This window comes from Nannobrachium achirus (assembly GCF_963921795.1).
Source record: "Nannobrachium achirus genome assembly, chromosome: 2".
NCBI lineage: Eukaryota > Metazoa > Chordata > Actinopteri > Myctophiformes > Myctophidae > Nannobrachium > Nannobrachium achirus.
Genome location: NC_137811.1, coordinates 44,322,776 through 44,340,306, shown reverse-complemented (window position 1 = coordinate 44,340,306; position 17,531 = coordinate 44,322,776). Strand labels below are relative to the sequence as shown.

Sequence of the window (17,531 nt, the reverse complement as noted above, 5' to 3'; positions counted from 1 at the left end):
TAATTGCGAATGGACGATTATGTAATAATTGTGAAAGGCCCAGTAAGGGTGCTTGGATATGACATTCTTCTCACCATGACAGACAGTCTTTCAGAGCAGTGTAGTAAGGGTGCTTGGAGATGACACAGAGAGCGTAGGCAGAGTACAGCTTGGGCGGCTTGGACGACCAGAGGCCGTTCTGGTAGAAAGATGTTCCTTCCTACGACGCACAAGAGAGCAGTGTTGATTTTGACAGTCTTTTGGATGAGATTTTGTTTCGTTTTAGTCATATTTGAGTCACCTGAAAGGTTTTAGTGTTAGTCTAGTTTCAGTAGACTAAATCTCATAAGATTGTAGTCGATTAAATCTAAAAAGTATTTTGCCGGGAGTTGATGGCATCGTAATGGCTGATTTTACACTCGGTTGCATGCTGAAAATAGACAATCTGCTATTTTCAGAGTGCAACACCCGAGCACAACCAACTTGTCTTTTAGTTCTACTGGATCTCTTCTCCACTGGTCCCTCCATAACATTTTAGTTTTTATTTCCTGATGAAATTGTCAAGTTTAAATAGTTTTAATCTAAAAAAAAAAAAAAAAAGCCTTAATCCTATATTAAAATTGCCTGATGGGTGAAACCATGGATATTTTTTAACACGTCACGCACACATTTGAACATACAGTAGGTGTGAGGGAGAGTGTAGTGGCCCGAACCTCAAGTTTTAGAAATGTTCAAAAAAATCTTATAAACTTTAACAACATAAGGAGATATGTAGGGTCTGATATGTCGGTGTGTATACACACCGTCAGATAGAGATTCCAGACATTTATAGATAATATAGATATTGATGATGATGGTCTTTGCTGCGTGTCACTCCCCATCTCTCTCCCCATTTCCTGTCAGACTACTATCCGATCAATAAAGGTATAAACACCCCAACAAATAATAATCGTATAGAATAGTTAAGGCACATACTGTACAGTACCACATAAGTATAGGCTCGAATGTAGCTTGACAGCGAGTTCCGGGTTCGATTCCCGAGCCCACCAGACTCTCCTCTGTTTCCTATCAATCTCCACTGCTCTATCAAAATAAGGGCAGACGATCCGCCAATATATATAGTCAGTAACATAATCTGATTACCACAATTTAAAAAGTAGCTACTAGTATATAAAATAGCAGATCTACAAGGGCACAATGCGTCACACGTTGACATGAAAATGTTTGAGAACCACTGTTCTACACCATAAAATATAATTTTATTCATACACCAGATTTCAAGCAAATGTAAAGCAATATAGTGCATTACATCTTGATGCATGCTTGGTATTGTGTGTAGTCTTATATACCTGTATAGGTCGATAATACTGCATCACTACTCCATGGGTCTGGTTGCCAAACACGTCGGTAAAAACCAGGTAGTGAAACCTCTCCTCTCTCTGCTCTTTGGAAAGCTGCAGCCCACCTGAAGCACAGAAACAGAAAGTGTTGTTATGATTAGAAGAGACGACAGTGTGTTTGTGTGTGTGTGTGTGTGTGTGTGTGTGTGTGTGTGTGTGTGTGTGTGTGTGTGCGTGTGCGTGTGCTTGTGCGTGCGCGTGTGAGTGTGTGTGTGTATGTACCAGGGAAGCAAAGCTGAGGTAGTGCCATGAGATCAATATCTTTGGGAACAGAGACATCTTCGGTTCCTCCTCCTTTCACCCCTTCAACTCCTCCTTTCACCCCTTCAACTCCTCCTTTCACCCCTTCAACTATAATAAATACATAAATAAATAAGTAATTATCTACTGTATATCTATAGTATATACTGCATATACATATAGCACAAAACCTGTGTTTATTTTGTCGACAATTCGTTTTTCCGTTGACTACCTTTGTCTATGACGAAAACCTAAAATAAACAAAATTAAAACTAAGCTATGATGACTAAAACTATGACTAAATACATTGACAGGCAAATACATTTTGTCAACAACTAAAAAACTAGATAGTGGAGATCCAGTAGAACTAAGCCATTTCATTATGTTTGATTGTGCACTGGTGTTGCGCTTCTGAAAGATCTACGAGTGAGCTTACAGATCTGCCATTTTCGCCACCAAGAGACATTCTAGTCTTGTGTGTCAACTAAAAGTAGACAGTAGACACTAAAACATTTCACATGACTATAACATGACTGAAGTTACATTCTATTCAAAAAACTACATCACAGTTAAGCAATATTACACAAGAGGGTGTGCATTATCGTGGTTATTGGTACGCCAGCCTTGCTGCAGGAACAAGCCTAATTAACTGTTTGTCAGGTGAGTTCCGTAAGCAGGGCTGAAGTGCCAATAACCACGATAAGTTATGACCCTCTAGTGTAATATTGCGATTATACAACAGTTGCCCTTTAAAAAAAAAGGAATTTCATTTACAATTTCATTTTAATTAAGATATTCGATTGAAATGTATATGTTTTAATGCCAGATTTCGCCACTATGTCCCTGAACTTCACATGAAAACTGCTAGCGTAGCCGCTTACAAGGCATCGCCTACGGATACAATAAAAGTGAGTGGACGGCTATCAGCACAGCTGATTTCTTTGTTTAATGAGACCCGTGTGGTAATGTTCATTATTCGCACGAGTAGAAAGCTATTTCAACCAATCAGATTGCTTCGTCGGAACTGCCTGTTGTATAATTTGCTGTAAAAATGAACACCGCAGGAAACAGCCTAACGTGGCCTTACAATACCACGCATCTGGAACGTACTGGCCTGGGTTGACACCAGATACAGCACACCTTGGCTAGGGGTCGCTGTGGTCGGCGTGGCAGCTTCTCTCTTCTTCCTGATGTAGGAGCGTCGCCGCCTCACCAGCGACCGCAGCACTCCGTTTCCAGCCTGCTCTCTGCTGACAAAGGGAGGAGCTAGGACATGCAGTACCTCTGGCTCTAGCAGGGGGAGCGCCGGAGTTCCATTGCTTCCTCCACCATCAGTCTCCTGGGTAGACTGAGGAAGAAAGAGAGGACGTGTATCCTCAATATTATTTGTAATCTCAATGGAATACAGTGCAGGTTAGTTCAGGGACCTTTAATGTCAAAAGAGCCATTTTGGGGGCGCCCGCTGGCCTGGTGGTCAAGGCGCGTACCATATACTAGGCTATGATGCCTGCTGGCGTCGCCGGTTCGATTCCCGATCCGGACGACCTTTGCCACATGTCATTCCCCATCTCTCTCCCCATTTCCTGTCAGTCTACTATCCTGTCAAATAAAGGCATAAAAGCCCAAAAAACAAATCTTAAAAAAAAAGAGCCATTTAGGCAAATATGAAATGAACGCTGGCTATCAAGTGTATATTAATATATTATCACAATTACTAAATTACAAAATACATGTTAATGAGCATTCATTAAATATGATAACAGATCAAACATACAGGTAATTCAGCAGTATTGGCAGTGAAAGCAAACAACTCCTGTTTTCTCAATTATCTTAATTTTTTTTTAACAATTGGAATCATACCGGTTTATTTACACAAGCAACCTGTCTGGCTCCTCGTCAATAAATATCGCAGGCTAAGGCTATGACACAAATCTTGGTTGACATAAATGTAAAAAAAAACCTTTTATTTACAGTATATCTATATCTCTTATAGCTGTCATGTTTGGCCTACTACAGCAATGATACATTCAAATTAAGACTAGAAGCAGTGCTCTACTGAGCACAGGTCTCCACCAGGTCAGGTATTACTTATTGTGACCTCCTGGTGGTGCCATGTCTTCTTTGGCCTTTAACGGTGACACTGCATGCATGATTTGAGGCATTTTGATCCAAAAATGAGTTTGGCAAAAGTCAACCTGCTGGTGGCGCTATAACAGACCAATAGAAAAGAGTGTAATTTGTTCCTTGACCTATAGTGTGCAGATATGAAAAATGCAGGGCAAAGGTTTTTCCTTGGCCTCTAGGGAGTGCACATACAGAGTTGTACACTGATCAGTAGAGTTATAGGTAAAAACACAAATCTGGCTGTTCTAGCGCCACTGACACAAATCAGCCACTGACACGCTGATTTGTGTTTTTTTAAGTGACATTTATTCCTCTGCCTATTAGGAATGTGCATGCACAATTTCACCAAAATCGCACACTGCGTTCATGATTTCAGGCATTTTATTCAAAACGGACCAGTCCTGCATACGTTGGAAGCCAGTTTCACATGTCGATCACATGACTGTGGAGATACTGTCTACCAATTTTTGCGATTTATGGACAAAATCTGTAGGAGTACTGGCCAAAAGTTAGTTTTGCAAAAATTGGCCTCCTGGTGGCGCTAGAACAGGCCCATGTGAAAAATGTAGGGCAGAAGTTCTGAATTGGCATCCAGGGAGTGTGTGTGCACAATTTTCCAGCGACTGGGCCAACACCCCCGGAGATTAGCTGGTAACAAACTGGATGGACAGACGCACGCACACACGCACACTCGGATGGACACACAGAGGCACACACGGACGGACGGACGGAGGCGAAAACATAGTCTCTCCCCATGCCTTTTGGCTGGTGGAGACAATAATTATATAGAAGCACAGGTCTCCGCCAGGTCAGGAAGGTTATTCTGGCGTCCTGGTGGTGTTATAATAGGCCAATGTGAAAATGGGGCCAGGTCTTCTTCGGCCGCTTCACAGACACTGCATGCATGATTTTGTTACAAAAAATTGTTTTGCAAAAGTCAACCTGATGGTGGCGCTATAACAGGCCAATGTGAAATTGGTGGCATATGTTCCTTGACCTAATGGGAATGTGCATGCAAAGTTTCACAGAAAGCGCAAGCTGCATTCATGATTTGAGGCATTTTGTTCAAAACGGACGAATCCTACAAAATTTGGAAGCCAATCTTGGCCAATCAGGATGGAATATGGAAAATCAGACAGATCCACGTCAAACACATGACTGTAGAAATACTGTCTACCGATGTGCGTGATGTTTGGACAAAATCTGTAGGAGTACTGTCAAAATATTTGTTTGACAAGAATCAGCCTTATGGTGGTGCTACAAAAGATCCATGTGAATAATGTGGGGCAGAGGTTCTGAATTGGCATCCAGGGAGTGTGTGTGCACAAGTTTTGGCCAACGCAGCCGGAGATTACCTGGTAACAGACGGACGGACAGACGGACAGAAGGACGGACGGACAATTTTAATATAGCCGGACACGCGCACGGACGGACGGACAGGGGCGAAAACATAGTCTCCCCATGCTTTCGGTCTGTTGGAGACAATAAACATTTAAACAGTTAATTTCCACATATATTATGTGAAGCTACAGGGAGCCACTAGGCAGGGGCTAAAGAGCCACATGTGGCTCTAGAGCCGCGGTCTGCAGACCCCAGAGTTAGCTGAACGTATCTCGGCAACATGATGTAGAGATTTTGAGCACCCGAGCTACTGTGCACGCGCTACATACTCTACCTGGTACAGCTCTCTGAGTTTGTCACTTGATGATCCCAACACCACGCAGGCTTCCAGAAGACCAGGAGGACCAGGAGGATGGTCTTCCATCAGCAGAACTGCTACAGTACCTTCTAGAGCCCAGGAACACCTCAATAGATCTCAGGAGAACCACGTCTCCTCAGAACCGCTGACACACAACACAACCATGGAACTGGGAGGGAGGGAGAGAGAGAGAGAGAGAGAGAGAGAGAGAGAGAGAGAGAGAGAGAGAGAGAGAGAGAGAGAGAGAGAGAGAGAGAGAGAGAGGTACATAGAATAGGTACAGATAGATAGAGATAGTCACATACCGTACGTAGTCACAATGTGTACCTGTTCCAGTGAAAATGTAAATGTTTAGCACTTTATTTGTCATTTAACTGTGAGATGTATTATGGCTCTATCAAACATCCGCCCACTAGTGACCTGTGGATGTCTATTTACATTTTACAGTATGTGGGCATGATATGAAAACACTCCATTGCAGAACCAATCCAAAGTCTTTAGGGCAGTTCTTCATATTGGGGCAGTGAGATGATTGACGATTGGTTCCCAAAGCAGTGTTTGCAGCCTTTCTCACCATCGCTCTAGCAACTACTTGCATCTGGAAACCCCCAGATGTATTGATAGGAACTAGTAGGCACAGATCTCCATTCATCTGGCAACGCAAGACTTATTCTTTCCTGTGAAAGCCCATTAAGATACAAGTCCTCCTGAAACCAAAAGCAACCTAGAAAGGGAAATGTAAGTTGGAAACAGCAGTAGAGGTTCCTCTATTTAAGAAAAATCTCTTGGGGTTAAAATAATTTGTTTAACGTGTGTAGTGTAGTTTTGGTTCCATACGAAGTCAGCACTGAAAACATTCAAAAAGGAGACATGATGGTCAGCCTAAATCTCATGTTCAAGCCAAGTTGTAACTTGTTATGATACGTGGGCAGACATTTAAATATTCAGATTTCCTCCTCAAAAGGGGATAACATCTGCATTGTTTCAAATTCCAACCACAAATGATGTCCATTGGAAAGCCATGCCTGTGCAATTATTTGATCATTGACAGGTCATAGACTTCACCAGAGCCATTACTAATCCCCATGAGAGGACAGGGAAATTTTAGATGTCTATCAGCATTTCAACAGCGACTGCCCACTCTTTGAACGGTGCTGGAAGAGAATTTCCCGTTCATTTATTCCAAAGATGTTTCAGAACATCTTTATAGAAAGAGTTTTAAGCTTGGAAATAAGCCATCCAGCAGCATAATAAATCACTGCTACATTTAGTAAACTAGACTGACTACATACAGATGTGTGGTAGGGATGGGACGATATGAAAATGTCATATCACGATTATTGTGACCAAAGATATTGCGATTTACGATATTATCGTGATAATCTAAATATCCCCAACATCCCTTATCCTGGGGCGAAACATTTGCCAAAAAATAGCAGATCTACAAGTGACACATTGTTATTTTTTGGCAAAGACATTTGATAGAGAGTGAAGAAAATACAGTAACAAGTACGTATATTAAGTAAGTACCTTTTACCAATTATAGAGGGTTTAAGTGGTACCAGATATGCAGCTATAGGCAAATAAAAGGTGAATTGATCCCAGTGCATGACGGAGGACGATATCACGATAAATTAAATCTCCACAATACAATCATTGTTTTTTTTACCACGATATACGATAATATCGTGTATCGTCCCATCCCTAATGTGTAGCTTCTTGTAGCTTATAGCATAGTTTTGCAACCACGTCGCACATGACAAGTCGGATTGTTATTATGACATTATAGCTGATTCTCTATGTAGAAAAAAATCACACCCGTGTGAACTGAGCGGTGGTTCTTCCCCCCCCCCCCGTGTGTGTGTGTGTGTGTGTGTGTGTGTGTGTGTGTGTGTGTGTGTGTGTGTGTGTGGCCTGGACAACAGCGCCCCTCCCTTAACATGTGTGGTCAGAAAAGGTACTACACAGGCTTGAGGCTACATACAGACCCACCCACATACAAACAAACTAACAAACAAACATACCTACACACACGGCCACGCTATGGAGACGGTGTGACCACCGCTCAAAAATATTGGGTACTTCGGACACCACACTGTTGAGCTGTACACAAGGACCCCGAAATGTAGAAATGTTAGCTTTTTTCCCCCACAGAATGTAAATGAGCACTGATGACTTTGTGATAAGTGCCTCTTTAACGGTAGAATAACCGTATTTTGAGTCAAAATGGATAGAAACTGGCCACCGACATGTTTGTACATTTCTTACACTGAACTAGATCATGAAAAGGATAGAGCTCTGACTGAATTCATAAGATTATAGAAGACAACAACTGAATCACTAAATGGATTGAACACTGTGTGTTACCAAGTGGCAAAACAAGGAATCATTCACTGACTGTCCGTCCTTTACTTCCTCACTTCCCTCACAGCGAGCAGCGCATTATCTTATTTCCCTACTGCTCTGCTGTTCTGCTCCAGGCTTTAACTCCACTCCTCTTCAGGGCAAATTAGGCTCATGAGTGCAGAGGAGGGCACTGAGGGCACTGGGCCTGTGCAAACGCACAACTGCACGCACGCACGCACGCACGCACGCACGCACGCACGCACGCACTCACGCACGCACGCACGCACTCACACACACACACACACACACACACACACACACACACACACACACACACACACACACACACACACACACACACACACAAAAGAACGCACAATAGAAATCCAGTGGCCACTCCAATCCAATCCACAACATGTCCCTGCTCTAGTTTAAATTTGAAAAAGAGAAATTGCCGACTCTCTGGTACTGTAACTGTGGTGAAAGGTTTGGACGGTTCCTATTCTTTTGTATACCTTCCTGGCATTTCACTTCACCAGGGTATACAGAGTATATGACAGTATTGAGAGAGGGAACAAAAACTGACAATAGACAAACAAAAACAACAACAAAACAATTACAGCCAGGCAAGTGTCACTGGAGTATCATAAAACCTTCTTTACGTTATCACCTAGCAACTGTCAAGCCGTACCAACGATGAGCCCTGTCATCATGTTGTATCACCGCTTTACCATGCATATGAAACTGTGAGTCAAACATACTTGACGCTAGCCTGGGCCACAGGGTAGTGGTCCAGGCACCTACGCTGGTAGTCCGGCCTGACAGCGTGTTGCTGGTTCGAGTTCCAAACCCGACGACCTTTGCTGCATGTCACCTCCCATCTCTCTACCCATTTCCTGTCAACCTACTGTATACCTATCAACTAGTAAGACACCTGAGGGTGGAATGCGACCTCATGGTGACATGCGACCTCGCTGAGGTCGCGCCAATTCTTGACCATCTGGCCAACCACAGCGTTTCTCTGACGATTCTAGTTGTTGTCATTCTGGGGGGAGTTTGTTCATGTTTTTGTGAGGGTATCAACCCTAGGAGACACGGGGAGAACATGCAAACTCCACACAGAAAGGCCCTATCGCTCACACCCTAGGTTGGGTTGGCGATAGGGCCTTTCTGTGTGGAGTTTGCCTAAACATGGAGATGTGGTACAGAAGGACTCATATATGGGCATAAAAAGTATGTCATGTGACATCACTTCCTGTACAGACAGTCAGACAGACAGCCATTGACTCCGACCTAACAATGGCTACTGTTCAAATGTCTTTGGTCTAGTTGATACAAACCACTTCAGAGTGCAGCTGATACACTCAAGACTATTACCACTGAACTTGCCTGTCAGCCCTCCATATGCAAACACATGCATTTCCAGCGCTGAACTTTGCAACAGTATTGCAATGCAGCTGAGGAATGACTGTATAACATGTCAATTGTGAGGTGAACACTCTACATGTCAACCAGTGACCATAGCTGCTGCCTGCTTGGACACCTGGATAAGGAGTGATAAGATGTGAGAGACCTTAACCTGACCTTTAGCACATAGGCCTAAGACTGAATGGCAATTGAATATATAACTGTAATCTACACCTATGCCCCCCCAGGTACCCATATGAATCACCATAAGTTCACAGATTCCCTCACACAACTGAAATACAATTTGTTATTTTTAACAAAATGATGTACAATCATTGGATCATTGCAATACAATGGATTTGGCAATAAATAATTAACTGATGGTAATTTCACTGATTCAGCCACATTCATTGAACCCTAAAACCTTGGGTTAGATAACGCTATTTAAGATCCAGGCAGCCATCTTGGACGCCATCTTGAAAATGATGGCTTTATAAGACATATAAATTCCTACATCTTTAGTGTGTTCTTAAGCATGCCTAGAGGTAACATAACTAGTTGAAAAACCTTTTATATAGGGGGGTTAAGTAGTATGTTTTCATAAATTGACCCAAGTAATTTTCGCCTAGCGTTATAAAATAAAATGCATGATAGCACCCATAAAGCTACCTCTGGTGCAAGGCTATCACATATTTTCTAACTCTAGACATGTATACCATGACAAAAATCACTATGAGCATTAATCCCCTCAGTTGGTACCGACCAACCCCAGTGGCTTACGCTGCACAGGATCCATGATGGAAATTAGGATTTGCTTTAGATTTAGCCATAGTTTTACTGAGGTTAGGGTTAGGGTTAGGGTTAGGGTTAGGGTTAGGGTTAGGGGTTAGGGTTAGGGTTAGGGTTAGGTTTAGGGTTAGGGTTAGAGTTAGAGATAAAAGATAAAAGCACCAAAAAAAAGTGTTTGGTCAGCCGCTTGGTAGCTCAGTGAGTAGAGCAGGGTGGCTACTAAAACCAAGACCCGGGTTCGCCTCCCACTGGGGAGATAGTAAAAGTGTAAATATTAGCACTCCGCCTCCCACTGGGGAGATAGTAAAAGTGTAAATATTAGCACTCTGACTGACTCAGTAGGCAGAGCATGGCCCTCCTGGCCCATTGCAATGGGTTGATAAGAAGTGATAAGAGCCCAAGTAATGGGATGATAAAGGGAGAAGCCGCTGTGCAGTGCCACCTATCCATTGCAAATTATTCATTCACCATACTGTGTACAGTATATTGGACTTTGTAGATTTGATTTGTCTGTTTTCTTGCTGTTATTATATTGACTGTGTTGTGTTCCTTTCCCCTCTATGCTCTCTAATTCCCTATTTCTATAACTGCAATATTAAGAGCCTGGAAAAAGACACAAAATAATATGACCCGCTCTTTTATACCTGTAATCATGTGATGTGACAATAATGCTGATTCAGATTTTGATTCTAAATGCTGAGCTGCTGCTGGTGATAGAAGTCATAGACGTGTGTCTAATATGCAATTAGTCTACTTACAGACAGACAGGTCTTGCTGCATACCTTTTCAGCATAGCCTACCTTAATTCAGGATTCGATTAGACTCGTTGCCATGGCAGATATACTGACACAGAGATGATGTGTGGGTGGTTGTGGCAGACTGTCAGTTGAATAAAAACATGTGGCTAATAAACTGCTTTTGTGGTTGGAAGAAGTTTTGTCAAGATAAAGTTATCATGTCATGTTTTTTTGATAGTATCAAAAAACCAATAAGACTCCCTAATCGGGAGATAAGCGACTGTCAGGTCGCAGCGTGATTTTAGGGCAAAACGTGTAGGAGCAGTGTCAAAGAATGTGTTTGAAAAAAGCGGCCTGATGGTGGCGCTATATGGGACAGATCTATGTTGATGAGATGAGTGTAGACATACTGTGTACCGATTTGCGTGATTTTAGGGCTAAATCTGTAGGAGTAGTGTCCAAAAATGTGTTTTAAAAAATCAACCTGAAGGTGGTGCTAAATGGGACAGATCCATGTTGATGACATCCCAAATCCTCCAACCCTGGCAGGGTTAGTGGTCTGCAAATTCATGCACAACATTGACCTGCTGCACGTGTAGCAATCAATCCTGAAGCATGGCCTTATGGCACATCTACAGACTGGTAGTGATGCATTTCTGTATCATGTCGTAAACAAAACACATGCCAGTGGATTTGCCGGTCACATTTTCGCACAGTTTTGAAAGATGGGGAGGTACTCTTACTGTACATCTTGAAAGAAGGGTCAACATCCAAGGTAATGAAACATCTTACATCCAATCAATACTCAAGTTGTTATTAAATTGGTTTAGGCCTACTCAGCGATATGGTGAAAGTATTATATCAAATAAATTCACTCACATTCAGCAGACTCACTCAAACAACAGCAGACTAGACCAGTGGTTCCCAAACTTTTCAGGTCGTGACCCAACAGAGAAAAACACAAAAGAGAGATCTACAAGCACGCAATGCGTCACTTTGCGCAGCGCTGCAAGCTTGTAAATCGGCTATTGCAGACAGCCCAAGCCACCCCGTTGTGGGGCGATCCACTCCCTTCATTCCTGTTGCATGTACAAACAATACTGAAGTCCTCATTTATTCCACATGCCACAAACTTGCTCAACTGCTATAGACTCTCCACCCCGTTTCCTCACTTCCATTTATCATTAACTGCAATTACTACTACAGTGAATCCTCTGCCCAAGCTGGCTTTCTGTTATAGCTCAGCAACAGTGATATTTTCAGCATTCGCATGGGGGGACCCAAGTTTGAATCCCGGGTAGGACATAAATGTCATGGATTGCAGCTTTCTAGTCACATGAAGTTATTCACTACCCCTTCTGAGTCAACAACTACTTAGTATTCCATTAGTACTGTACTTAACTTCACATGATCTACAACTGTCCATCCATAACCACCGTAAAGCCAAGGACATTATGATATATATATGTCACGGTTTTAAAGAGAAACAGGACATTCGAGACGCGGAGCACTCGTGGTGCGGCACGGGGCGGAGCAAGCGGTCGCCAATACAACGTACTCCAGGCGGTGCGCCGCTCTATTGTCCACGACACTGCGAGCGGCTACCGAAGCCCCCCTGTATCCACGAAGCCCAAACGAGTTACGAGGCCCCCCTGGGTCCACGAAGCCCCAAGCAGCGCGAAGGCCAGCGGACCTTGGTCCTGCTCTTCGCCCCCGAGCGCCGCAGGCGCGAGTGGCCGCGAAGAGCGGGCCAGGGCCGTGCGGCCGGCGGAGCGCCGCGCGAGTTACGAAGCCGTGGTGAATGCAATCGTTATATTTATGCCCAGGCCGTAAGGCCTGGGCAAGCGCACGTTAAACGCCCTGTCCAAGTGACTACAATGGAGCTAATGGCTAGGCTAGGCTAGGCTAGGCTAGTAAATAAAGAGTAAACACTTCCGGTCTGCGGCGAGTTCAAAGCGTGACGTAACTCTCTTATCCAGTGGCTGACGTCGCCATCTGGTGGTGATTAGTGTGTGGTGAACGTCAAAACGAGTGCTCCTTGACAACTTTTACTGGTTTCTTGAACATACTGTAACATATATATATACTGTATAATCATGTGGTCTCTGTGTAATAGTGCAAATGATCATGAATATTGTATTGATACAATATAAAGAATAAAATGCTTCAATTGCTGAGGACTGGCCCTTGTGTTCATTCTGTGGAAGCTGTTGTGTTAGAAAAAACATAGGAAAGAAGGTCAAATGAGACCAGAGAATATGTTTCAATATTATAACTAAACACAGTGCTCTCTCTCGCACTCGAGCACACACACACACACGCACGCACGCACACACACATATAAACTCTCAATACTGATATATTTACAGGCAATGCCTTATTTTGTTGCAACAAACTAAATGGTATTCCTCAGTATTGTGGTAGAATGACCATGAGTCAACAACAAAACAGCAAAACAGAGAGTCTAATGTCATGTGGCATAAACAGTAAACACTCAAATTCAAATTAAATCGCTAACTATTCAGTAAAGGAAACTACTGTTCAGCTAACTTTAGTCGTCCAAAGATACCTCAAATCATCCCGGTGCTTTCTTATTCATTCACAAAGTTAACCTTAGAAAATTCCTGCTGATTACTAGTTTAAGTTGTATTTAAAACAGTTGCCTCAGCATTGCTTAACTCATTATAATTGCACGTCTAGCTTACACATGTGAAATCTGATCCGCCTCAACATTGCAATAAGATACAGTTGACTAATTTCCAGTGGGGTAAAGTAAAAAAGTACATTTACTTAAGTACTGTACTTGATTTTGGGGTTTGTATTGTAAAGTACAACGGTGTGATGTCATCAAGTTGTACTTTACAATACAAACCCCAAAATCAATTCTCCAGTTCTAGGCAACACAGAAGAGGGGGAACTTTTTTTCTATTTTCCACACAACTCCTCTAAGGTATATTACTGACATAGTTCAATATTGAAAATGGATGGTCTTCCCGTTTAAGTAAGAAATGTGAGTAGGCTACTATTTCCATCACTGCTTATTTCCCTATCTTTCAGTTTGCATGCATGACAGGCTTTTTGCTCTGCCTCCTTGTACAGTACAGTACAGTACTGGGAGTTATGACTTCCAATCAATATCACGATTATTTCAAACTTTTGCCTTCAAATTGTAAAACTAACAGTTAATTATCTACCCGCTCAGATCAGCTATTTTCAATACTACACCAACATTGTACAACAAAGCATAATAGCCTGCCGGGTGGGGGTGGTTATCAAAAATAGCTGTGCTTAATTATGCCTCTTCTAACACTAATTCACGCAGAACTATTATCATTGGATCAGTAATCACTGGGTTGATGTGCACCTATAGTTGCAATAAACTGTGTTTGCTACTGCTGTAGGCTGTCCTGCTGTATACAGGCTACTGTCCTGCTATTATAGGCTACTGTCCTGCTATAGGCTACTGTCCTGCAGGTGCACTGCACAAAGTGCTTCTTCCAGTTTACAGCTTTATAAAATATACTGTGGCAGGGATGGTTGTGCAAAGGAAGATAATTCCCTTTCACTAGTAGGTTTACTACACCCTGTACACATTATTGAGGCCAAGATCAATATATCAAATAAATCAAGGCAAACAAAGCACTAGCTACCATTAGGCTTACATAAGCTTATGTGCTACAATAAAATCTTTTTCACAGAGAACAAAAAATGTATCAACTGTCCTTCCCTGAAAGATTAGCTACAGAAGATATCTCACCTTAGGCTGTTTCCAGATGTTATAGATACCCTGTCCTAAATTATGCTAACAAAAAGGCATAAAAACACAATTGCTGAAAGCTTCATGTCAAAACAGGAAAGTTATAGCTCTAGGCTATATGAAACACACTTTTAGCTCCAGGATCTGGCAATTATCATCTACTATTTTAAATAATGACCCTAAAATAGGACGATTGACAACAACACATGCACGTGGGTGACAAAAATAAAACAGTTTATCTCAGTGCCATTTTCTCCTAAAATGAAATGATTCTTCGAGACAGACTTTGTAGACATAATGTATGTGAATGCAATTATATTTAATGTATTACATAAGCCTATTTATGCTAATACATACTTTCACAGCCATTCTAGGGCTATTAAAGATTAGAGGAGTTTATAACCATGTTTTACAACATGATCATGTGATTCTTTCTAGGTGATCAAATTCCAAACAGGCTATACAACAACATGTCACGAGTGGCAGGTAAAACAGACAGCATGTGTTCTCTTAAAATCTGATATTCAATTAAACTGATCAACAAACACATGTACCGTATGTAGGCATGCCATGCATGTACAGTAGCCTAGTGTGTAGGCCTATATTTCATTATGCATTTATAGCCCAGTGGTGGAAAAAGTCATCACATTTTGTACTACAAGTATCAATACTGCAATGCAGAAATAATCGGTTACAAGTAGAATTCAAAATGTACTTGAGTAAAAGTACAAAAGCATTGGCCTCAAAATGTACTTAACATACCAAAAGTAAAAGTACTCATAATCCCATTTCAAGTTTTCAAATGTATACAAATCTTTTGAAAATAGCAGATCTATAAAGTATGTTTTGTAATAATAATCAAAAACTACAAAGTAATTAGTAACTAATGAAGTAAGTAGACAATTGGATCCATTTCCAAGATGCAGTAGAGTAAAAATATTGGAAATTGTAAATAATGTAGCCTACAAATAACTCAAAGGTGTACTTTTTACTTACAGTAGGCTACTTAAGTACATTTAATTAGTTACTTTACACCACAGTAGGCCTACTATGCGTTTATAACCAATGTATCGAGTGTCAGAAAAGTTTAAACTCTCCGTGACTCCGTCAATAGTTGTCAAAGAAAACTTTGTGTGCGAATGTCATGATGAGCACTAACCTGATGACAGTCCAGAGTCATCCGTCGGGCTTCTCATTCATTCTTATAGTCTACTTTTTAACTTCTATGACTATGTGACTACAGTAGCCTAAACCTCCTCAGTACGAAGCCTTATAGTGGATCCTCCTGTTATCCCAGTGGTGAACTCGTGAAGTTATCTGTGCGTGGATCTGTAGTGTTTGACAGTCTGCTAGCTGCTTCCTGTATGAACACAACACACAACACACTGCGCATTGATTGATTAAGACAAGCACCACGCGCTCTGTGCCCCCCTCTCTCTCTCGCTCTCACACGCGCGCGCGCGCGCGCGCACACACACACACACACACACACACACACACACACACACACACACACACACAATTTGCATCTGCTGAAAATGTAAAGTGGAACTTTTTTTATTAATTGAGTTTTTATTGTGATATAGGCCTATATGTTCTGAAATATAGATTGGATTGGATTGTTCATGGGCGACTAGATATGGGTTTAAAAAAACACACAAAAATCGTGTCCAGACAGTGGCCAAGATGAGTTCCTTCAATAAGTGCACATGCGTCCTGGTTTAGTTCAGGTTAGTTACCACGTGTGGTGCGTGCGTCTTCCTGTGCCTGTCCAAATAAAACACAAGCTGCCTCCAAAATAATCTGATATGCATATCATGTGAATGAGTGGGAAAATGTATGCTTTAAATTTAAATACATTATTGTGTGTGTGTGTGTGTGTGTGTGTGTGTGTGTGTGTGTGTGTGTGTGTGTGTGTGTGTGTGTGTGTGTGTGCGCGTGTGCGCGCGCTACTACTGTCCATAACGTAAACGTACAGACAGTAGTAGCCCACAGTAGGCCTAATCCATTTTTATGCAGCATTGTTCCTATTCCTGAGTTCAACAAATTTCAACTGTTATTCTTCAAGACATGCAGTGAACTATTAGCCTAGGCGTGCTTAATATATTACATTCTTTAAAATATTCAATTTAGCCTATTTTGAGTGGACAAAACATACTAAACTATTGACACCTGGATGAAATAGATGATATATTTTTAGACTAATAGCCTGCTCACTGAAAAAAATATATATATTATTTTCCTTTTTTGCTTCCTAGAGCTTATTTGTACATTTTGATTGCAACAAAGCTGACCAATATAGTAGGTTCAATAGCTTTCACTGATAACTCTGTAAGTTCCAGAATTTACTGTACCTTTATCATATCTATCTATAAAACTACTGTAGCCTATGTCCTACTATGTATAGGTTACACCAATATGACTGACAAGTCCCTCCTAATCATATTCCATATGGAGCCGGCTATCAGACTGCCAGACCAAATCAGATTTTTGGCCAATCCACTTTGGAATCAGACTGTTTTTTATCAAGACTGAACAGCCATAACCACATGGAAAAGATGTTTGTGAATCAAATTTCAACCACATTCCTAAAGTCTGATTTACTTGGTCGTGTGTTGCGATGCAACGTGTTATATGAGGCTGAAGATCAGCTATGTTGGGAAAGTGACATCATCATACAATGAATGGAGCATAAATTCAGCATTACTAAATTGAAAATTGTTACCACAGCAACCCATGCAGATACCGGTAGGTTGATTATGATCAAATGTGACTAATCTGATCTGACCACTGATTACAATTAAGGGATCTACTCCATAGGCTTTCTTGGGTTTAAAATCCTAATAGCAGACCTTGTTTTGAACTGTACTTTCCTATGCTTTTTTAGCAAACTGCTAAGTATACAACCAATCAATCAATCCACTGTACATAACAGCGTGGACAGTCAATCCTAAAGATCAGGTCTGAGAAACGCATTGGATTTGCCTGCAGTCTAGACAGTCTGGAATGATATTAGATATATTTCGACTGAATCATTGTGCAGTAGCCATATC

General features: G+C 41.7%; 1 protein-coding gene across 3 annotated transcripts in view; it reads right to left on the bottom strand.

Annotated features, from left to right (window-relative positions):
* LOC308301197 (DENN domain-containing protein 3-like) overlaps positions 1–15,764 on the bottom strand; it is a 57,943-nt gene extending 42,179 nt beyond the window's left edge. The window contains exons 1-6 of one of the 3 annotated variants that reach the window (XM_080745092.1): positions 15,638–15,764; positions 5,419–5,611; positions 2,730–2,967; positions 1,602–1,730; positions 1,329–1,444; positions 75–199 (exon numbers count right to left, since the gene is read on the bottom strand). In XM_080745092.1, the coding sequence (XP_080601218.1) occupies positions 75–199; positions 1,329–1,444; positions 1,602–1,730; positions 2,730–2,967; positions 5,419–5,508 (698 nt within the window). In that variant the 5' untranslated portion in view covers positions 5,509–5,611; positions 15,638–15,764. The remainder of the gene's footprint in view (positions 1–74; positions 200–1,328; positions 1,445–1,601; positions 1,731–2,729; positions 2,968–5,418; positions 5,612–15,637) is intronic. The other 2 variants (XM_080745093.1, XM_080745094.1) reach the window with 2 other exon arrangements.
* Positions 15,765–17,531: the final 1,767 nt, after the last annotated feature.